General features: G+C 34.2%; 1 protein-coding gene and 1 pseudogene across 2 annotated transcripts in view; both read left to right on the forward strand.

Annotated features, from left to right (window-relative positions):
• GPR137C (G protein-coupled receptor 137C) overlaps window positions 1–24,852 on the forward strand; it is a 68,785-nt gene that overhangs the window by 35,410 nt on the left and 8,523 nt on the right. Inside the window, exons 2-3 of one of the 2 annotated variants that reach the window (XM_044773594.2) lie at window positions 1,345–1,388; window positions 2,847–3,075. In XM_044773594.2, coding sequence (XP_044629529.1) covers window positions 1,345–1,388; window positions 2,847–3,075 — 273 coding nt within the window. Of the gene's footprint in view, window positions 1–1,344; window positions 1,389–2,846; window positions 3,076–4,530; window positions 4,610–24,852 lie in introns of both variants that reach the window. The other variant, XM_070513640.1, reaches the window with a different exon arrangement.
• Window positions 8,042–8,154, forward strand: LOC123287504 (U6atac minor spliceosomal RNA; annotated as a pseudogene).

Below are 24,852 nucleotides of genomic sequence, written 5' to 3' on the forward strand. Positions count from 1 at the left end.
CACTTATATGTGGAATCTGTAAAAACAAAAAAACTTATAGGTACAGAGAACAGATTGGTGGTTGCCAAGGAGTGGGGAGTAGAGGGGTGGGTGAAATGGGTGAAGGTAGTTAAAAGGTACAAACTTCCAGCTGTAAAATAAATAAGTCATGGGGATGTAATGTACGGCATGATAACTATAGTTAGTAATACTGTATTGTATATTTGAAAGTTGCTAAGAGAATAAATCTTAAAAGTTCTCATCACAAGAAAAAATAATTTGTAACTATGTGTGGTAGTAGATGGTAACTAGACTTATTGTGATGATTTCACAATATATGCAAATATAAAATCATTATCTAGTATACCTGAAACTAATATAATGTTATATGTTGATTATATCTCAATTTTTTAAAAAGACTATAACAAAGATAGTTATTAATTAATTGTTTTAAGGCTTTGGCTCTTTGCCTATTTTTGCTTCACGGTGGTGCAGCTGTTAACATTTGAACTTTGCTTGCTATCTGTTATCGTTGGGAGTTGTATCACTTTGAAACACACAGTCAAAACAAATTGAAGAATACTATATGAGAACGGCCTCTTTTTTTTTTTTTTGGATCACCTCACTCCGGTCAGAATGGCTATAATTAACAAGACAGGAAACAACAAATGTTGGAGAGGGTGTGGAGAGAAGGGACCCCTTGTTCACTGCTGGTGGCAGTGCAAACTGGTGCAGCCACTATGGAAAGCAGTTTGGAGTATCCTCAGAAAATTAAGGATGGATCTACCATATGATCCAGCTATCCCACTGCTGGGTATTTATCCAAAGAACTTGAAAACACAAAGGCATAAAGATATTTGCACTCCTATGTTCACTGCAGCATTATACACAATAGCCAAAACTTGGAAGCAACCTAGGTGCCCAACAAGGGATGAATGGATAAAGATGTGGTATTTATACACGATGGAATACCACTCAGCCATAAGAAATGATGAAATCTGGCCATTTGTGACAACATGGATGGTCCTTGAGGGTATTATGCTGAGTGAAATAAGTCAGAGGGAGAAAGTCAAATACCATGTGATCTCACTCATAAGTAGAAGATAAAAACAACAATGACAAAAAAATCACTTAGCATTGGAGATTGGACTGGTGGTTACCATTGGGGAAGGGGGGAGGGGGGAGGATAAAAGGGGTGATTAGTCTCACATGTGAGGGGATGCACTATAATTAGTGTTCGGGTGGTGAACATGATGTAATGTATCCAGAATTTGAAATATGATGTACATCCAAAAAAAATAAAAATTAAAAAAAAAATACTATATTACACGTTTTGAAAACTTTCTTTTTATATTGTCTCTATAGGTTATATGTAAAGTCAGATGTGCCACTGAACTTGACAAACACAAGTAAGTTTCATGAGTAGCAGGATCTAAATTTTTTTCACAGTAGGCTTCTCAAGGTAGAAGGGTATGGTAGTTGAGGATACCTTAGCAGTTGTGTAGAAAAATCAAGTAGTTAGATTAGTTCGCAGAGGTGAGTTGAGTAACTCAGTCTCCCCCTTCAGCCATACTGCCGCCTAACACCTTTTTTTTGCTGCTCTGCCACTGTCCCACTTCAGGTGTCAGATGTAGTTTCAGAGAGTCCACAAATAATAAAGTTAGATTATGTTGTTTTGGATGAGAATGTATAGTATAGTTCCATGAAATAAGTAATGTTTCAGTCCCAATTAACCTCAGGAATGAGAGTGCTAAGCTGGGAAGTCAGGAGGCTTCGGTTTCAAACCAATTTTCCCACTGCCTTGCCAACTATGCAACTCAGTTAACAACTCTATACTTTGGTTTCCTAAACTACTATAATCCCCTCGATATATGAATAATTTCAAGGTCCATTTTGGACTTCAAACTGTAATTATCTTTATTATTTAATCTGAGAGAATATTAATATCTAAACTTTCAAACTAAAATCTTTGTACTTTGTACTTTGTGCTGTTTGTACTTTCCATGTACACTTAACAAAGATTGCTTGTTACAGATTACACATTATCTTCAATTTACCTCGTGTAAAATATTTATAAAGGTAGACAGTGCTTTATTATTCCCTATTGAAAGTGACCCAAAATAGAAGATATTAGCATGCAAATAAATTTCTGGAACACATTAACTTGGGATATAAATGTATTTGAACTGGGATAACTGTTATAGCTACTTGACACAGATAGCCACACCTTACCTGAAGAGTTTTTATGAGGTGGTCTAACTTTTCTTAGGGGGAAGTAGTTAAGCATTTCATTCTCAGAGTTGCTCGGTATGCATAGTAAATATGCAACCTTTTAAGAAGATGAAGTATTGACGAGTGCTTGAAACTCTACATATACTGTCCCTGTTGATTCTTTAGTTGTGTTTGAAAGCAATGTTTGCTATGGATAATCAGATGTTCATAAGATTGAACATTGTTTAAAACACATTTCCCTTACTTCTTCAATTTAATATTAGTGATGTATTTAAACTTAGGTACAGTATATTAATTTTCCAGGCACATTATAAGAGCCTGGTAATTCTTGGAATGGAAAGGTAAAAAAATATGCTTAATAGTTATAAAAATGAAAAACTCAGGATTACTTGAAATAGTGTTAAAATAGTCCTATATTATTCTTCTTGGTAGAGGCAACTGAATTCAGGTCCACATGAGATTATTTTTAAATTAATGCTTTAAAATCTAATGCTATTTTAAAATGGTTTAGATCCTAATTTCATAACAGTAAAGATAGGCCAACTAACTCTGAGTGATCATTAAATTTGTATTTAATGAAGTTACAAACATTTTAGTTTTATAAACACCTAATAAACTCATTTTTTTTCTTTCAGAATTCTACTGCATTTGGGCTTTATATTGGCAAGCCTTCTCTTTTTAGTGGTGAACTTGACTTGTGCAATGCTAGTCCATGGAGATGTCCCAGAAAATCAGTTGAAATGGACTGTGTTTGTTCGAGCATTAATTAATGATAGCCTATTTATTCTTTGTGCCATCTCTTTAGTTAATTACATATGCAAAGTTACAAAAATGTCATCAGCAAATGTCTACCTCGAATCAAAGGTAAGTATATTTCTTAAATTTACACTTGAAAATCTTACTTCAAATCCTTATCCTATGAACCATCTTTTATTGGAAAGTTTATGTTTTTTTTAAAAAGTATTCTGAATGTCAGGTACATTTTGAGCATGAGAGAATGATCACTAGAAATTAAAATGTATTCAAAATTTGGCCCTTACTAAACAATGATTTTTTAATAAGGAAGCTTATACTGAACATATTGTACTTTCTATGACTTATATCCTCTGCACTGGAGACTAATTAAATGAAATAAACCAGAATATATTTATGAATGTATCAAAAATAGTCTAATATATAAAGCCACACTAACAACTTAGGATTTTATCCAGTAAGGGTGGCAGTATTGCCATTAAATAACTTTACCAGATTATGTCTTCATGCATTTGGGTTAGCAATGTTAAGATATCATGTTGGTAAAATGCTGTTTATTTGTATAAAAGTCTATAAAATGGTACTTCACCCCATAATATAAAGTCCCCATGATATTTGAAACAGTCAGTCATGTCACTAAATTTATAAATGCCTTGCTTCTCCCTTTCTTTATACTTTGGACCAGCAAACAGAAGCCAAATGCTAACCCATTAACAAAGAACCAGGGAACTTTCTACTGTTGTTGATTGACAGCGTGGTTGAGCAGTAAATTGGTCATTGCAGTGTATGTGCAGCAGTGGGTGTGGGGGTATAGATTGGTGGGTGTTGGGGGTGTGGGTTTATACATACACACGAGCTTGCTTTAGTTTGGCATGATTGCCTGTTCACTGAAGATAAGCAAGATAGTGTCTTAAACAGAACAATCTCTGAAATATTTTTAGACATCTGTATTGTTGTTATCCTTAACATAGTCCTAGTAAAGTAAGGTACTACAATTAAATGTATGGTAACCAACTTGTCCTTTAAATTTAGGTGGAGATGATAATTTTACTTTTTAAACATGTATCAGTAGAATGCAAAATAAATATGTAAATATAAATGGGGAGGTGGAGAGAGAGAAACTGACTTTCAAACCTATTAATCTTACCTGGAAAATTATTTTATTTGACTTCAATTCTAAAAAGTTGTTTGTAAAATTTAAATATTTTAGCTAATAATAATAATACTGTTAAAAAAATACTATCACTCTTATGGTACATAATCTTTTGGTGTCGCAACAGCATCTTCACTTAGTGTAATAACATCGCCATAGAATTCATGCATCTTGCTTGTCTAGTGATAAAGCATAAATAGAAGTGGTTGAATTTAAAGGGCTTCTTTTCTGGATAACTAGCAACTTGCTAAGTGTGGTTTTACTTGCTTTGAAATAGATAATTCTCTGAATATAGTAAAGTTGCCCATCTGAGAAGAAAAGTTCTTCTGATAACTCCTCCAGAATTATTTCAAACATCTTCCCCTAACTATTATGTGAAAGGTATTCACTTTTTATTTTTATTATTTTTAAAGTATTAAATTTAAAAGCTGCATGGATTCAGAATTCTCTAGGAACACTACAGAGAGACATGTCCAATTCCTACCTATAAAGGTAAATATCATATGAGATGCTAGATTATTTGTATTATATTGTACTGTTGGGTAGTTCTTGATCTTTCTAACTAGGTTATAAACTTTTTTATTCTCAGAGTACGTCGTCTTGCTTTCATGTTCTCTTTGTAAAAAGACTAGGCTCACTTTTTATTTTTGACTTCTATAACCATATGTAGCAGTGGCCGTTTCTTTTCTTCAATCCACAAGTGTCGGTTAAGCATCCACCTCCTCCCCATTTTCGACCTGGCCGTTTCTTGCTGTCCTGAGAGCATTTCCTGAAAGCTCAGACTTTGATCTTTTGCTTTTCTCCTTTTTATTCTTCATTCTTCCACATATTCTATGATAATGAGATCCTCCATAATTTGTCTCAGCCAAATCTTACCCACCTGATTTCCGTATGGCACACAGTATGTTTTCCTGGCTCTCTGTCCTCAGGCTGTTTCATCTTCCAGGAATGCTTTTCCCCTCCCACTGCTCCATGCCTGCTTGTCCGTATCTTACCCAACTTGAAAGGCAGAACTCTAATGTTTCCCCTTTTTATGAACTGAATTTGGTCCCTTGTCCTCCATCTCCAAAATAAAATTTAGAAATAACTCTGTGTCCAAATTCTCTAAAAATTGTATTTGTTCCTCTCAGGGCACATATCAACGTGTACTATGTAGCATTTGTGTGTACATATCAGTAGATACTATGTAGCATTTATGTGTGCATGTCTAATTTTTCTGACTAACCTCTGAGCTCTAGAAGGCAGAGCCATTTATTATTCAGAGCTCCCTCGGTTCCTCCCACTTGAGGGTCAATTAATTTTATCTGAATGATGACATACGCATTTTTATTTCTATCCCATTAGGTACTTAAGGTGCCTTGTGCATATTTTCACCAGCCTAACTACCTCATTCTCTTCCCACTCACAATCTGTACCTCTCTATCTCTCTAACTTTGTCATTGTCATCGTTCTCCTATTGATTCAGACTCAAATTTGAAATACTCTGATTGTTACTTCATTCCTTGTTTCCTAACAGTAACTCCTGTCAACTTTTTCATTTAAAAAATTTCTTCTATCTGTTGTTTTCTATTTGAACAACTTGACAGGAAAGAAACCTAATGAGTATAACTATCTGTCTCTACTGTGCACCAGGCCTGCTCTAGTTGCTTTTCACATTATCTCATAATTCTATGAGGTGGTCCTATCCCTCTTTTGCAAAAAAAAGTGGGGTGTGGGGGAGTTTGAGAGGCAGAGGAAGTGTGGCTTATAAGCTCTTGCGTGACCTAGGCCCCTCTCTAGCTTTCTCACCTCACCTCCTACCACTCTCCTCTTCGCTGTTCCAGTCACATGGGCTTTTCCCCCCAGTTCCTCACCAGAGAATACACAGCAAGTTCATTCTTGCCCTGGGCTCTGTATGTGACGTTCCTTCTGCCCAAATTGTACTTCCTAGAGCTATGCATGTGATGGTTTCTGGGCATTCAGGTCTCAGCTCAGATGTCACCTTTCCTAACCACTCAACTCAAGTTAACTCTCCACTCTGATTACTATATCCATCACCTTCTTTTGTTATCTTCATAGCATTTATCAGTAGCCAAAATTATTTGTTCATTTGTTTGCATACTTATTTTCTGCTTCTCCCTCCTCAAGTGTAAACTCTGAAAGTAGTTCTTGTCTGTGTTGTTCATTTTTCTATCCCTTTTGTCTAAAATAATGCCTGGCATATACTAGGTGTTCAGTAATTATTTGTCGAATAGATAACGTTTCCATGTTTGCATACAGTCTTTGCCAGAGCAGCTTTACCCTAGTAACAAAATGAGCTTTCATGACAGGGTTGTGTCAAGAGCAAATTTAATCACTAAAAATGCCCGAGATCACACGCTTGAACCAGGATTCAAACTCAAGTCTGACCACAGGTGTCTATTAGTAGTCACTGTTCTTTATAACCATGCCTTGACTCCATTTACATTGCCCTATATTTACTTACACAGTCATGCCCTGCTTAATGACATTTTGGTCAACAAAGGTCCCAATATATGACAGTGGTTCCATAAGATTAGTACCATATGGCCTAGGTGTGTAGTAGGCTACACCATCTAGGTTGTGTAAGTGCACTCTGTGATGTTCACAAAACAACAAAATTATCTAAGGATGCATTTCTCAGAATGTATCCCCATTGTTAAGTGATGCAGGACTGTAATCTTTTAGGTACGCATTTTTAAATAGTTGTAATTTGCATGAGTATAATTGTATGCTTATTAATGACATTATTCCACATATATTCTTACTAGATTTTGTCATACTACCCTCCAAAAGAATAAACCATTTTATAATGCTATCTTCATTGTATAAATGTACTTCATTTCCTCTGCTCCATCAATATTTGAGTTCAAATTTTTTTTATTTTGGCTATTTTCATTAATGTATGCCTTAGATGTTTTAATTTAAATTTTTTTAATTGATATGCATATATATGTTTTCAAGTAGAGATTTACTATCCATATTTCTATATGTGTAAACTATTTCTCAATGATTTACAAAGCAGAATCTGAGCGTTCATTCTTTATATATTTGGCATATGTGTTTTCGGTTTATATTAAAATGTTACTTTTATTAAGAATGATAGCTATCATAAGTTTTGTGTGTGTTTAGTTAAGAATAGGTGTTTAATATTATTAAATCCTTCTCAGAAACTATTCACATTGCTACAATTTTGGTTTTCTATTTGTCTTATAAATATGGTAAATTATTTGACTAGATTTCCTTATGTTCCTTGAATTTTTGAGGTAAACTCTATTTTATCATTTCCTTTAATGTTTTGTATTTCAGTTATTATGATATTATTTAAAATTTTGTTAAACCTAGACTTGAAGTAAAATTAACCAATCTCTTTTTTTTCTTGTGTCCTTGTCAGGTTTTAGAATATAAGCATATTTATCTCATAAACTGAGATAGGTAACACACACTGTAATACAAAACAATGTGAACTCAACCTCTAGAGTCATATTGCCTAGATTTAAATCAGAGCTCTGCCATTTATTAACTCTATGACTTTAACCTCTCTGTCCATCTTTAAACTGGAGAAAATTATAGTAACTATCTCCCTAGTAATGTTGCAAGGATAAATGATAATGTGTGGAAAGCCATAGTGTACTGGTTGGCACTAAAAAAAATGTTAATTGCTAATGTCTTTATCATCATATTTTGACATGGGCTTGTTCTTAGAAAATTTGAACAAATTCTTCCATTATCCATTTGGCAGAAGGTGGTTGTTGGTAAGTTTTCTTGGGGTTTTTTTTGTTTTCTCCATTAACTGATTTTATTTCTATTAAAAGTGCTGTTTTATAGGCAGTTAACTGTACTTTTATTATAAAAAATTTTTTTTCTGATTGTTAAAACTTGTTAATATGAAAGAATATGATTTAAAATAAAAAAAAAAAAGCAACAGTGTTGTAAGAAAGCACTCCCCATGACAAGGATGTAAGAGGCCCTTGGTCCTGACAACACACATATGGTTAAGGCATTGCCACCTACTTCATGGCATCTAACCATCATTTTTTCTAGGAGAGGATGGAATGATATATTCAAAATTCTTAAAGATAAAAACTTTCAGCCAAGAATACTCTATGCAGTGAAAATATCCTTCAGATATGTTGGAGAAATAAAAACTTTCCCAGATAAACAAAAGCTGAGGGAGTTCATCACAAGACCCTTCCTTACAAGATGTGATCAAGAAGGTCCTCATACCTGAAAATAAAAAGAAAGGGTTTACAAATTCTTGAGCAAGGAGATAAATAGGCAGACAAAATCAGAAAACTGCAACTCTCTATTAGAACAGAGTAGTAAACACTTAATTATAACATTGAAAATAAAGGGAAGGAAAACATCAAGAATAAATATAATCACTTCACTTTAACCACAAACTCCCAACACAAAACAGAATAAGTTGTGACACAACAAATTAGAAGGGGAAGAGAAAAAGGATGGAACCTCCTTAGACTAAGGGAATAAAAGGCTATCAGAAAATGGATTACTTCATCCATGAGGTCTTTTATACAAACCCCATGGTAACCACTAAATAAAAAATCAGAACAGAGACACAAATGATAAATAAAGAAAAAACTGAAAAAACCATCCGAGGGAGCCACCAAAGTGAATTGACAGTCCAAATTACACAGGACAAGAAATAAGGAAAATACAGAACAACCATAAAACAAGTGATAAAATAGCAGCAGAGAGCCCTCATATATCAATAATCACTCTAAATGTAAACAGCATTCTCCAATCAAAGACACAGAGTGGCTGGATGGATCAAAAAACAAGACCCAACAGGATGTCACCTTCAGGAAACACATCTCAATTCTGAAGACAAACACAGGCTCAGAGTGAAGGGCTGAAAGACCATACTCCAAGCTAGTGGCAAACAAAAAAACCAGGTGTTGCCGTACTTAGACAAAGTAGACTTCAAGATAAAAAAATACAATGAGAGACAAAGATGGGCAGTGTATAATGATAAAAGGGACACTCCACCAGGAAGACATAACACTTATAAATATATATAAACCCAAAACAGGAGCACCAAAGTACATAAAGCCACTATTAACAAACCTAAAAGGAGATATTAACAGCAACATGATGATGGTAGGGCACCTTAACACCTCGCTTTCATCAATGGATGGATCATCCAGACAAAGTCAACAATGAAATAGTGGAACTAAATGAAAAACTGGACCAGATGGACTTAATAGATATATATAGAACTCTCCATCCAAAAACAGCAGAAGACACATTCTTCTCAAGTGCACATGGAACATTCTCAAGGATAGACCATATGTTGGGAAACAAGGCAAGCCTCAATAAAGTTAAGAAGATTGAAATCATATCAAGCACCTTTCCTGACCATAATGCTATGAAACTAGAACTCAACTACAAGAAAAAAGCTAGCAAAATAACAAACATGTGGAGACTAAACAACATGCTGCTGAAAAAACCATAGGATCATTGAAGAAATTAAAGGAGAAATAAAAAATCTCTGAAGACAATGAATATGAAAATACACCATACCAACTCATATGAGATGAAGCAAAAGTGGTCCTAAGAGGGAAATTCATAGCAATACAGGCCTACTTGACAAACAAAAAAAAATCTCAAATAAGCAATCTTAAGCTACACCTAACAGAACTAGAAAAAGAAGAGAAAACAAAGCCCAAAGTCAGCAGAAGGAGGGAAATAATAAAAATTAGAGCAGAAATAAATGAAATTGAAACCAAAAAAAAACAGTAGAAAGGATCAATGAAACTAAGAGCTATTTCTTTGAGAAGATAAACAAAATTAACAACTCCTTAGCCAGACTCACTAAGAAAAAAAGAGAGAAGTCTCAAATAAATAAAATTAGAGATGAAAGAGGAGAAATTACAATGGATAGCACAGAAATACAAAGGATTATAAGAGAATACTATGAAAAACTATATGCCAACAAATTGGACAATCTAGAAGAAAGGGATAAATTCTTAGACTCCTACAACCTCCCAAAACTGAACCAAGAAGAAATAGAGAATCTGAATAGACAAATCACAAGTAAAAGATTGAAACAGTAAGCAAAAACCTCCCAAAAGATAAAAGTCCAGGACCAGGTGGCTTCTCTGGAGAATTCTACCCAACATTCAAAGAAGATTTAGTACATGTCCTTCTCAAACTATTCCAAAAAATTGAAGAAGATGGAACACTTCCTAACACATTTTACAAAGCCAACATCACCCTGATACCAAAAACAAAGACAACACAAAGAAGGAAAATTACAGGTAAATATCACTGATGAACATAGATGCAAAAACCCTCAACAAAATATTGGCAAACCAAAGACAGCAATATATCAAAAGGATCATACACCATGATCAAGTGGGATTAATACCAGGGACACAGGGATGGTTCAACATCTGGAAATCAATCAATGTGATAAACCATATCAACATAATGAGGAATAAAAATCACATGATCCTCTCAATAGACACTGAGAAAGCATTTGACAAGATCCAACATCAATTTATGATAAAAAAAAAACTTCTAAATAAAATGGGTATAGAAATAAAGTACCTCAACATAATAAAGCCCATACATGACAAACCAACAGCCAACAGCACTCTTTTTTTTTTTTTAAAGATTTTATTTTTTTCCTTTTTCTCCCCAAAGCCCCCAGTACATAGTTGTATATTCTTCGTTGTGGGTCCGTCTAGTTGTGGCATGTGGGACGCTGCCTCAGTGTGGTTTGATGAGCAGTGCCATGTCCGCACCCAGGATTCGAACCAACGAAACACTGGGCTGCCTGCAGCGGAGCGCGCGAACTTAACCACTCGACCACGGGGCCAGCCCCCCAGCCAACAGCATTCTTAACAGTGAAAAACTAAAACCATCCCTCTTGAGAACAGGAACAAGACAAGGGTGCCCACTTTTGCCATTCCTATTCAACATAATACAAAACCATAGAGGTTTTGGCTAGAACAATTAGGCAAGAAAAAGAAAAGGAATCCAAATTGGAAAGGAAGGAATGAAACTCTTGCTGTTTGCAGATGACATGCTTCTATAAAGAGAAAACCCTACAGAATCCATCAGAAAACTGTTAGAAATAATCAACAACTACTGCAAAGTTGCAGGGTACAAAATCAACTACAAAAATCTGTTGCATTTCTATACACTAATAACAAAGTAGCAGAAAGAGAAGTCAAGACGATGATCCCACTTACAATCACAATGAAAAGAATAAAATAGGAGTAAATTTAACCAAAGAGGTGAAAGACCTATACACTGAAAACTAAGACATTATTGAAAGAAATCAAAGAAGATGTACAGAAATAGAAAGATATTCCAAGCCCATGGATTGGAAGAATAAACATAGTTAAAATAGCCATACTACCTAAAGCAATCTACAGATACAATGCAATCCTAATCAGAATCCCAATGACATTCTTCAAAGAAATAAAACAAAGAATCCTAAAATTTATATGGAACAAGAAAAAACACTAAATAGACAAAGCAGTCCTGAGAAAAAAGAACAAAGCTGGAGGCATCCCAATCCCTAACTTCAAAATATACTAAAAGCTGGGGCCAGCCCAGTGGCATGGTGATTAAGTTCGCATGCTCTGCTTCGGCAGCCCAGGGTTTGCTGGTTCAGATCCTGGGTGCAGACCTACACACTGCTTATCAAGCTATGATGTGGCAGGCGTCCCACATATAAAGCAGAGGAAGATGGGCATGGATGTTAGCTCAGCAAAAAAAAAAAAAAAAACGGAGGAGGATTGGCGGTGGATGTTAGTTCAGGGCTAATCTTCCTCAAAAAAAAAAATATATATATATATATGTATACTAAAAGCTATAGTAATCAAAACAGCACAGTACTGGTATAAAAACAGACACATAGATCAATAGAACAGTATTGAAAGCCCAGAAATAAAACCACACATCTACGGACAGCTAATCTTCAACAAAGGGGCCAAGAACATAACATGGAGAAAGGGAAGTCTCTTCAATGATGTTGGGAAAACTGGACAGCCACATGCAAAGGAATGAACGTAGACCATTATCTTGCACCATATGCAAAAATTAACTCAAAATGGATTAAAGATTTGAATGTAAGATATGAAGCCATAAAATTCCTAGAAGAAAATATAGGCAGTACACTCTTTGACATTGGTCTTAGAAGGATCTTTTTGAATACCATGTCTGCTTGGGCAAGAGAAACAATAGAAAAAATAAACAAATGGGACTTCATCTGACTAAAGAGCCTGTACAAGGCAAAGGAAACCAGGAACAAAATGAAAAGACAACCTACCAACTGGGAGAAAATAGTTGCAAATCATATATCCAACAAGGGGTTAATCTCAAAAATATATAAAGAACTCATACAACTCAACAACAAAAAAACAAACAACCCAATCAAAAACCGGGCAAAGGATATGAACATACATTTTTCCAAAGAAGGTATACAGATGGCCAACAGGCACATGAAGAGATGTTCATCATCACTAATCATCAGGGAAATGCACATCAAAACTACACTTAGATATCAGCTTACACCTGTCAGAATGGCTATAATCACCAAGAAAAAAAACAACAAATGTTGGAGAGGGTGTAGAGAAAAGGGATCCCTCATCCACTGCTGGTGGGAATGCCAACTGGTGCAGCCACTATGGAAAACAGTATGAAGATTTCTCAAAAAATTAAAAATAGAAATACCATATGACCCAGTTATCCCACTACTGGCTATTTATCCAAAGAACCTGAAATCAACAATTCAAAGGGACTTATGCACCCCTTTGTTCATTGCAGCATTATTCACAATAGCCAAGACGTGGAAGCAACCTACATGCCCAATGACTGATGAATGGATAAACAAGGTGTGGCATATGTATACAATGGAATACTACTCAACCATAAAAAAGAACAAAATCATCCCATTTGCAACAACATGGATGGACCTTGAGGGTATTATGCTAAGCAAAATAAGCCAGACAGAGAAAGACAAATTCCATATGATTTCATTCATATCTGGAAGATAAACAAACACATGGATAAGGGGAACAGATTAGTCGTTACCAGAGGGGAAGGGGGTTGGAGGTGGGCATAAGGGGTAAAGGGACACTTATATATATTGGACTGACAAATAATAATGTACAACTGAAATTTCACAATGTTATAAACTATTATGATTTCAGTAAAATAAAAAGCTTTTTTTTAAAAACTAGTAATGTCATCACTTACACTTCACTGTGTTTGAAACTCAATATAAATGTAATGTTATATCCTGCTTTTCCCCTTATATTAGTAAAGCATTTTCTCATGCTATTAAAAACTCTTTTCAAGGCTGCACAAAATTTCATCATATGCCAAAATTTAACTGTTGTCTTACTGAGAGACCATTGAGTGGTTTTCAAAAAGATTGTCAGCTTCCATGTTAATTTTCTTCAAAATCAGTTTTGTTTTGCTTTTTTTTTTAATAAGAGTGAGTTAGGGGTTTTAGTAATTACATCTAGAACTGTCTACCCCAGTCTCAGTTTACAGAGCACTTAGGTATCTTTTATGTTATCTTTTTCATTACCTTTTCTTTTTGGTGAGGAATATTGGCCCTGAGCTAACATGTGTTGCCAGTCTTCCTCTTCTTGCTTGAGGAAGACTGTCCCCGAGGTAACATCCATGCCAGTCTTCCTCTATTTTGCATATGGGACGCCACCACTGCGTGGCCTGATGAGTTGTGTATAGGTCCACTCCTGGGATCCGAACCCACAAACCACGAGCCGCCGAAGTAGAGCATGCGAACTCAACCACTACACCACCGAGCTCGCCCCTCGTTACTTATTTTTTAATTTACATTTTATTCTTTTAGCGACTAGAACACTGCTATAATTTGGTTCTCTTTTTCAAAGTAGCAACTCTTACTTTATTTTTAAATATTATAATTGTTAATTTGAATAGTTTCTTTCTGCTCTTTCATTTTTTTGATTTTCTAACATATTTAACATTCTTACTTTGTTCCATGTTTAAATAAGTAAGATAAGTGTAGATACTTAATTTATTATTTCGTAAACTAATAAAGGTATTTAGAGCAATATGTTTTCTCAAGGACTGTGTTGGCCTGTTTCCATAATCTTGTGATATTGTAGCAACATTCTTAACAAAAACAAAGAAAATTTTGTTTCGACTCCAGCCACGTTTCAAAGATTGCATATTTACACATCAGTGTGAATTAGATGTTATTTCTATCCATAAGTCTTCCTTCAGCTCACTTTGGTGGAAAGTCTAAAATTCAGACATCTGTCTTGTTCAGGCTGCTGAAGGCCAGAAGTTTTCCATTTTGCCCTCTGCTTGATTGTCCGAGCATGTGAATCTGGCCTACAAAACAATGCAGAATTTCCATACTCCAGGTTCTTGTCAGAGAAAATAAACCCTCACCTGTTAAATTCAAAAGCTTAACTGCCAGAAAGATTACCCGAAGGATGTGCTATTTCTCTTTCTGTTCTACATTTTACCCTCAGTCAAATCAAGATCATTGCAGACTTTCGTACACGGGCTGCATTGTACCCTGGGTAGAGCTGTCTTTTCCAACCTACACTTTGACCTACATCAAGAAATTTGTAAGAAATTTCTTGTAAGAAACATTTCTCTTAAAGTCACTGTTGTATAATATTGTTGAGGATATTGTCTATACAGTGTTCCTCAGAAAAGATTTTTTTCTACAACTCAGTACCAGGTAAAACAGTGTTGATTCTATCCTTTTTCTCTGACTACTGTGTTGTTCAGACGCAGATACATGGCTCACTCTGTATCCATCATAGATGAGCTATGACTTCCATTTTTGGCTCTGGCTGTACCTCTAGTTCATTTCACTTTCTCACCTCCCCCAAACATACACACGTTCCTATCTTTATTTTTTATTTTGTGTGTATCTCTGTTACTACTTCAAATTCTCTTTTGCAAAGATGGTGGTATAAATGAAAAAATGGGATTAGATATACTTTGGGACATGTTTATATCTCTCTTTTCAGCTATATTGATTTTTTAGTTAATTTGGAAAGACCTTAGAGACAGTGTATCATAGTGATTAAGAGCTGGAAACCTAAGATCAGAGAGAGAAGGATGTAAATTCCACCTCTCCTGCTTATTGTCTGTATGACATTGAACAAGTATCAGCATCTCTAGGCTTCACTCTCCTGATATATAAAATTGAAATAATGACAGTGTTGATTTCACAGGTTGTTATGATGATAAGAGTAATTCCTACTTTATAAGGATGCCATAAAGGTTAAATGAAAGTGCCTGTAAAGTGCTACCTATAATGCCTAGCAATTGAGAAGTGCACATAAATGTTAGCTAATATGATCTTAATGTGTACTAGTGGATTCTAACCTAACTTCAGGAAGTTCTTGAACACCTGAAATTGTTGGCAAAATTTATCTGGAGAGGGGCCCTATGTATGTAATGAAATTCTCAAAAGGAACGGTGATCCAAAAAAGAATAAGAATCATTGAAGAACAGGATTTCTCTTTTAAATATTTTGTATTAATTGTACTTGACTCTGCTTTATTTATGTAACCCACATTTTGATAAGAATTGAAATCTGAAGATTACATTTCATCTAATATTTAGCTAGTTTTTCTTAGAAATTTTTGGAACAAATATTATTGAAATTCTGTAATGATTTTTTAAATTATAGGTGTTTTTGCTCTGAAATCTGTATCTTTTATTACAATCTCAATTTTATTTGCACGATTGTGATAGACTTAATACTGTCTTTTTACTTTTTGTCTACTGCTAACATTTCAACTGTCTCTCATTAACTTAGACAAAATATTATGAAGTTATTTTTTTCAAACTCTTTATAGGGTAAACAAATAGTTTATAGTTATTGACATGATTGTTAGTATTGGTCTTCCTCTCCCATTAAGTTTTTTTTATTGCTTTTTGCTTTGCCTTCATTTGTATGATTTCTCTGGTACATTTGAATGTATTTACTTTTTATCAGAATTATAATACAAATTTTAACATTAAAACACATACTGATAAAATTATTTTTATTCTAATATTCCTTTCCACTTTAGAAAAAAATAAGTATATTTATGAAAATATAGAAGATATATTTTTAATGGACAAAATAACTTAGCACAGAAATGTTTAAACCAATGGCAAATGCTTAGTCCTTGTGGTGGCAAGTTAGGATTCTCCGTATAAAAGACCACTTACAGGCAGGGTGGGAACAAAAGTTAAACTTACAGGCCATATCTGTGGCCAGGAACATGCAGAATTTTATATCTGGATAAAAGTATAAAAGGAATCATTGTCTGATACTCAAGATCAGCTTCTCTTCCAGCCCAGTCAGCCATTTGCAAATAGTGCATTCTCTTTCTCCCTCCCTCTCTCTCTCCATCTCTCTCTCTCTCCTAATTCCTAACAGTTTAAATTACTATGTAAATTTTTCTATCCCAAATTTACTCAACCCTTGATCCATATTAATTAGTGTATTGGGGTGGGAGGCTGCACCAGCATCTTGCAGAGACACAGTAACATTCAACTAAACTGTATTTCTGATCTTTCATGCAGACCGACTGATCCTATACGACTAAAGCAGTGGTTTATGGTAACTTAGGCCATAATTAAAGAAACAGGGTAAAATACTATTAGTGTCTGTCTACCACCAACCTGAAATATGACTTAGGCAGAATTTGGGGAGGATGATGGTAGAGAAAAAGAGGCAGCCTCATCCTCTGTAATAGTTATGATTGTCACCTTCCCAATATTGTTATAATTTCTCTCTTGGTTTACGGGGATTTACTTTATTCATCTTAAGCTGAGGTGCTTCTTTAGTTTCCTGTGTTCGTTACTCCAGTTCTTATACTCCAAGTCTTATTTCCTATTCTGCTGCTGAGCTGCCCAACCACACACTTGTCCCGTTTGAAAAATCCCTGCTTACAACTTTGGGTTGATATCTTTTATCTACACCTAAGCTCAAGTAGCTTTCCCCTTATACGTCTTCTTTTTTTTTTTTTAAAGATTTTATTTTTCTTTTTCTCCCAAAGCCCCCCAGTACATAGTTGTGTATTTTTAGTTGTGAGTCCTTCTAGTTGTGGCATGTGGGATGCTGCCTCAGCATGGCCTGATAAGCGATGTGCCATGTCCATGCCCAGGATTCGAACTGGAGAAACCCTGGGCCGCTGAAGCAGAGCACGTGAACTCAACCACCCGGCCACCGGGCCAGCACCCCCGTTAATACTTCTAAACACTTTTACTAGACCAGCCAGCATTTTCAGAATTTTTTAAATTTTTCCATGGCAAGAAGATCAACCCAGTAAAAGCCATCTACTCCATAATGTTAGGGTCATAGGAGCCAGAGATTTCGTTTCATTGTGTCTTAGCAGCATGAAACTATTTTTTAAATTGTTTAGGCCTTAAAATTATCAAAATAGGGGCCGGCCCCGTGGCCAAGTGGCTAAGTTCACACTCTCGGCTTCAGCAGCCCAGGGTTTTGCTGGTTCAGATCCTGGGCATAGTCATGGCACTGCTCATCAGGCCATGCTGAGGCGGCGTCCCACACAGCACAACCAGATCTGGGCACTCACAACTAGAGTATACAACTATGTACTGGGGGGGCTTTGGTGAGAAGAAGAAGAAGGAAAAAAAAATCATCAAAATATATTTTTTAATTTACTAATAGAAACTACTTTGTTTTCTTATTTTTAATGAGTAGTTTTGTGTTTTAATTTCAAATTGGAAATAGCATTTATGAGATGGTTTGAAAAAATGTGTGCAGGGTTCTGCTTCTGGTGATGGCTGAGTAGCTTCTGTTGGGTCAACCTTCCACAGTTAGCAGTGATAAATTCTGGACAAGTATAAAAAGCACTGAAGGCACTGGAGAGTGACCACTTAGAAGAAGGAAATGACACTGAGTGAGTTTCCTGTTTTTTACAGCTCTAGGCTGAGAGAAACTCCCATCTATGGGGCAGCCAAAACTTGAAGAAAAGCTTTCTGTTTCATTTTCCTGAAGAAGACAAAATTCAAGTAACCACCACAGATAGAAAGTGAGTGGAACATCTCAGGAAGAAGACAGCCAGATAGAGGAAGCCCCAAATTCTGATTATAAACTCTGCCAGATTTTTATCTGATACCTGAACTACAAGTGTGCAGGATAGATTCCAAGCAGCACAGTTAAGAATAAAGGAATTGAACTGGGATTTCAAGTGCTATCCATGCATAGGAGACAGTCTTGGATTTGAGTCTAACCAAGTTAATTGTTTCCAAAAAACGATGCTTTTCAGAGGAATATAACAGAATCCAGACTCTCTAAAACATGTCATTCACAATGTCCAGAACACAATCCAAAGTACCTAAATATATGGAGGAACAGAAAAAATATAACTCATACTCAAGAGCAAAAAGCAAAACTCAAAAAGCAGTTGACAGGGACAGTTCCTCCCTCAGATGACCTAGATGCTGAATTCATCAGACTAAGATTCTATAATATGCTCAAGGATGTGAAGGAAAATACAGTTGGATAAATAAATAGAAAATCTCAAGAGAAATAGAAACTATTTTTTTAAAAAACAGAAATTCTAGAATTAAAAAATACAATATTTAAAATTAAAAAGTCATTAGTTGGGCTTTACAGCAGATTGGAGATGAAACAAGAAAGAGTCAATGAACTGAAAGGCAAATCAATAGAAATTATCCAATCTGAAGGACAGACAGATTGGGGGAAAGATTATAATAAAACAAACAGAGTCTCAGGGCCTAATTATGTGTGACTGGAATCCCCAAAGAAGAAGAGGGAAAACTGAAGTTGGAAAAAATATTTGAAGAAATTTTGATGAAAGGCATAAATTTACAGTTTCATGAAGCTCAGTAACCCCAAGCAGGATACATATAAAGAAAACGTCACCTAGCTTCATCATAGTCAAAGTGCTTAAAACAAAAAGAAAATTTTGAAAGTCAAGAAAAATTGCACATACATAAAGAAACGTTGACTCAAATGATCACTCACTTAGAAATAACAGAGGCCACAGACATGGAAACAATAAGATGTTGAAAGAAAAATGTTGTCAACTGTGAAATCTATATTCCAGTGAAAATATTCTTAAAGAATGATTAAGAAATAAAAACATTTTAAGATAAAAGAAAACTGAGTGTTAGTTACCAGCAGACTTACACTACAAGAAATGCTAAGAAAATTCTACAGATTGAAAGGAAATAAAATCAGTTGGATTTCAGCTCTTCTGAAAGGAATGAAGAACGTGAGAAATAGTAAATATGTGGGTAAATATAATTTAATTTTTTAAGAATAAATATGACTGTGCAAAGCAAAAATTGTAATGTCAGTCTCATATATGTAGATATAATATATAATATGCTATATAGGATATATAAAAACTATAGTAACTATAGCATAAAGGGCAGAGGTAAGTGGACCTATATGGCTGCAAAGTTCTTACATTTTACATCAAGTGGTGTGATATTAAATATTACATAGACTATGAAAAGTTAAGGATATATATTATAATCCCTAGAGCAGTGGTTCTCAAACTTTTGGTCTCAAGACCCCATTATGCTCCGAAGAATTACTGAGGACCCCAAAGAGCTTTTGTTTATGTAGATGACATCTACTGATACAAATACATACACACACCATATTAGAAATAAAAATTGAGAAATTCTGAAACATTCATTTATTCATTTTAAGAAAGAATAATAAATCCATTATATGTTAACATAAGTAATATGTTTTTTGAAAAACATACTTTCTAAAACAAAAAAATAGAAGATTGACATTGTCTTAGTTTGCAAATCTCTTTAATGTCTGACTTAATAGAAGACACCTGGATTTTCATGTCTGCTTCTGCATTCAATCTGTTGTGATATGTTGTTTAGGTTGAAGTATATGAAGAAAATCCATCCTCACACATATATGTAGTTGGAGAATGGAGGAGAATTTTAATAGCCTTTTCAGATAATTGTGGATATGCTTCTTTAATACTACACCAACTCTGAAGTGGAGGTTTCTTAAAGGTTAGTTGCCATGTGGAATCTAAAACAATATTAGTGAACTTTTTGTACTCTCCAGTGGTCTATCTTGCACTTTGAATGATTTTGTAACATCAGGCATTGATCATTTGGAAATGAGTGGTCACAGATCTTCACAATGTTGATACATTTCATTAGACAATATCCAAAATCACATTTGTTAATATCACTACCGATCTCATCAGAAAAGTCTTTAAGTTTTGGGGAGCTGTCAGTCTTACCATGAATATAAGTGCTTATAAGTTTTCAGAAATTCTCATTTTCACTTGAAAATTCATATTTCATCATTGGCAGTAAGTATTCAGGTGTTTTCTTTGAAGTGACAGGCTCATTTCATTTATTTTTGAAAAAATATATGCCCAGTAACCAAGTCCAAATAACCATTGTTTGTCTGCCTTAGTTGTCTATCAAGTAAAAAGTTGTGTTCCGTGAAAAAAAGTGGCTAGTTCAGCTCACGAGTCGGACGGTCACATAAGTCTTTTCCTCAAGACAGCCACTGTCCTTGAGTGTGCAGCAGAGTCACTGCAAGTGCACATCTCCTCTCATCTCACAGAATATTCAGCAGACTCATACTCTAGGGGCGATATTACAAATATTTTCACTGCTTCATTGAGGATATTCTTAAGTGAAACTGACTTCCGTTTTTAACTGGGAGAGCATCGTAGTGAAGAATACGGTTCAATTTAGTGCCACTGCCTTGATTTGTGCTAAGGCCCAGCAGTTTTGCCCACCATTGCTTTTGCACCATTAGTGAAAATATCAACACAGTTAGCCTAGGATAAGCAGTCATAAAAGGTTTCAGCACTTTGAATATTTCAATATGACTTGTGTTTCTTCTCAAGCATTGACATAAAAGAATATCTTCTTGGATGATTAATTGGTGCTGACACCAGATGAACACAAACAAAATTAGTTCTGCTACATCAGACTTATTCATTTGTAAGGCAAAAAATATAAGTAAGTAGAAAAAATATTAAATCACTCTTTGTATTTTCAGTTAAATCTTTAAATCAGTGAATTTCTGTAGTATTAGAAAAATTGCAATGCCATAATTTTTTATGGACTTTCTATCCAGCAGAGTCAACTGTATAAGTCTTTACTGTTCTCTCAGTTATTGTATGTGCTTTACCAGCCAATGAAATATAATAACTTAGCCTGTAAAATGCTTGAATGGCTTTTTCATTTCTAGTTTGGAAAGTTATAAACACAATCTTTGGTATTTAAATTGCTCATTTCACTTGTATTTAAAATTTCAATTCCTTTTGCTTTAAACTCCTTTTGAGATTGGTCTCAAAAGATGCTGCAGCTTAACTTCGACCATAATACTATTCAAAAATGTCCTGTCAAACAAGACACAATAAGGTAGATTATTAACATTTATAAGGCCTATTGAAAGATAGTTTTTATTATGTTTCACTTGATAAAACAAAACAAGAAATCAGTTTCACCCAGTTCCTTTGAGATAGATTCTCTTCTTTGAGTCAGAGAATTCTGACACTTTCATCTTTCTCAGTACCTTAGAGGTAAACAGGGAAGCTTTGTGTTGAGAAAGATGTTTTTTATTGTGGTAAAATATACATAACATTTTAACCATATTTAAGTGTACAGTTCGGTGGCATTAAGTACCTTCCCATTATTGTGCAACCATCACCGCCATCCATCTCCAGAACATTTTCATCATCCCATAGTGAAACTCTGTACCCATTAAACAATAACCCCCAGTCCTAAGCTAATAATCCATTCTTAAATTTAAAAAGTTATAATTTTTTTCATTTGAGAGTAAAATGTTTAATTTCTAAAATAAATTTAATATCAAATTTTAAAATTTGTTTTTGAAGAAAATTCTTAAATATTATAAAACAAATCTATAAGGCGTACTTATTCTTGTTGTTTCCATGTAGGTACAAGGAAAATTTTAAGATTTCAGAATAACTATTTATTGAATGATAAGGAGGTTTCAGCAACTATAGCAGGTATAACCAAAGAAAACTTAGCAAGAACCCAGTAAAAGTATGGAGAGCAAGTTGAGTTAATTTCTCAAAGTGCACATATTTACACCCTAATTGTGTTGTATCAGGAATTCTAGAAAAAACAAGAATACACATGCACACAGTGTTAACATCATCACATATCATGTTGCCTCTGAAAAACTCTGCTGTACATTCAAAAGAGAATGAGAGCATAATGGACAAATAATGTCTTAGTATTTGTTTTTAATCATTTTGCTTTTGATCTTTAAGGTCTCTAGACCACATTTTAAGCACTGCATCCCTAGAGCAACCACTTAAGGCAAAAAAACAAAACAAAACCCAGAAAAGTATAGTTAAAAATAAATTAATTAAATAAATTAAAATGGAATTCTAAAACATATTCAGTTAACCCAAATAACACAGGAAATGATGAATAGAAGAACAACAAACAGCACAACTAACAAAACACAAAAGACACAAAGAGAAAATAAATAGTAAAATGTAAGATCTTAATCCACACATATCACTAATTATATTAAATGTTAATGGACTAAACACTCAGTTAAAAGGTAGAGACTGTCAAAATGGATATCTTAAAAAACAAGACCCATCTATATGCTGGCTTCCAGAATACATTTTAAATATAAAGACAGATATAAGTTGAAAATAAATAGATGGAAACTAATAAACATAAGAAGGCACTTTAATATTGGATAAAATAGACTTCAAGACAAAGAGTATTGCCAGATATGAAAAGGTACCTTTCATCAGGAAGCAAAGACTATTACTAAATATAAAGCAGTACATTTCATCAGGAAGACATAAAAATCATAAATATATACATGACACCAAAATAGTAAAACATAAAGGGGAAAAAAGACTTACCAAATAGTAAGAAATAAAAGGAAAAAGTCTCCACAATCAGAGTTGGATGTTTTAATGCCCCATCCTCAGCAACTGATAAAACAAGAAATCAGTAGACATAGAAAATCTGAACACTATCAACACCCTTGAGCTAACTGACTTCCAATAACTGGAGAATACACATTTCTTTCAATTGAGCATGGAAATGGTCACCAAAATAAACCATACAATGGACCATAAGACAAGAATCCATACATTCAAAAGAACTGGAATCAGAGAATGTTCTCTGGCCACAATGCAATTTAATATCAATAACAATATGATATCTTTAAAAAATCCAAATATTTGGAAATTATACAACATACTTCTAAATAATCCATGGGAGAAAGAAGATATCACAAGGAAAATTGGAAAGCATTTAAAACTGAAAGATAATGAAATAAATATACCAAAATTTGTGGGATGCAGCTAAAATAGTGCTTGAGAAAAATGCAGCTTTAAATACTATATTAGAAAAGAAGAAAGACATAAAATCAGAGACCTAAGTTTCCACCACAGAAACTATAAGGGAAAACTATGAAAAAGTTAAAAAATTTAAAAAAGAAAAAATAAGCCCAAAGTAAGGCGAAGGACTGAAGTAACAAAGAATAGAAATCTATGAAAGAGAAAAGAAACAATAGGGAAATTAAAGCCAAAAGTTAATTCTTTGTATAGATCAGCAAATTTGATGAACAGAAAAAAGCAGAGTGAAAACAAATTGCCAATACTGTGAATGAAAGAAAGAATATAGACATTGAAAGGAAAATGAAGGAATATTATGAACAACTCTTTTTGGGCAAGTTTGACAACTTAGACGAAATGGACAAATTTCTTTAAAAATACAACTTGAAATTGATACAAGAGAAAATACAAAATCCAAATAGCCCTATGTTTATTAAAGAAGTTGAATTTATCAAAAATTTCCCTCAAAGAAAACTCCAGGCTCAGATGGTTTCACTGGTTAATTCTATCAAATATTTAAAGAAATAACACCAATGTTAAACAAACCGTTTTGAAAATAAAGGAGGAACACTTCCTGACATGTTTTACGAGGACAGCATTACTCTGATAAAACTTGACAAAGATACTGCAGAACAAAAGTTACAAACAAGTATCCCTTATCCTTAGAGAGCGAATCTAAGCAACATAAAAAAAGGATAATACATCATGACCAAGAAGAGTTTATCCCAGGAATGTAACATTGGTTTAACATTTGAAAATCAATCAATGTATTTCACTACATTATGAGATGAAGGAGAAAAACCCAATAATAGTTTCAATAGATGTAGAAAAAACATTTGACGAATTTCATCATCCTTCATGATTAAAAAACCACAAAATCTCAGCTAATAGGGAATAAAAGGAATGTTCCTCAATACGATAAAAGACATTTAAAAAACCTACAATCAGTATCATACTTAAAGCATTGAATGTTTTTACCCCTAAGATTGGGAACAAAGCAAGGATATCCACTCTCACCATTTCTATTCAATATTCCAGTAAAACAAGAAAAAGAAACAAAAGGTATAAATTGGAAATTAAGAAGTAAAACAGTCAAATTGCAGATAACGTGATTGTTTATGTAGAATATTTTAAGGAATCTACTAAACAACTACTAGAACTGATAAGTGAATTTAGCAAGTTCTCAGGATACAAGGTGAAAATAAAAAAATTATCTTGTATTTTTATATATACCAGGAGCAATCAATTAGAAAATGAGATTCAAAAAAACAACTCCATTTACAATAGCAGAAAACCCAAAATCCTTAGGAATATATTTTCCAAAAAACAAGCAATACTCTATACTGAAAACTGCAAATTATTTCT

The sequence above is a fragment of the Equus asinus genome, chromosome 7, assembly GCF_041296235.1.
Source record: "Equus asinus isolate D_3611 breed Donkey chromosome 7, EquAss-T2T_v2, whole genome shotgun sequence".
Taxonomy (NCBI): Eukaryota; Metazoa; Chordata; class Mammalia; order Perissodactyla; family Equidae; genus Equus; species Equus asinus.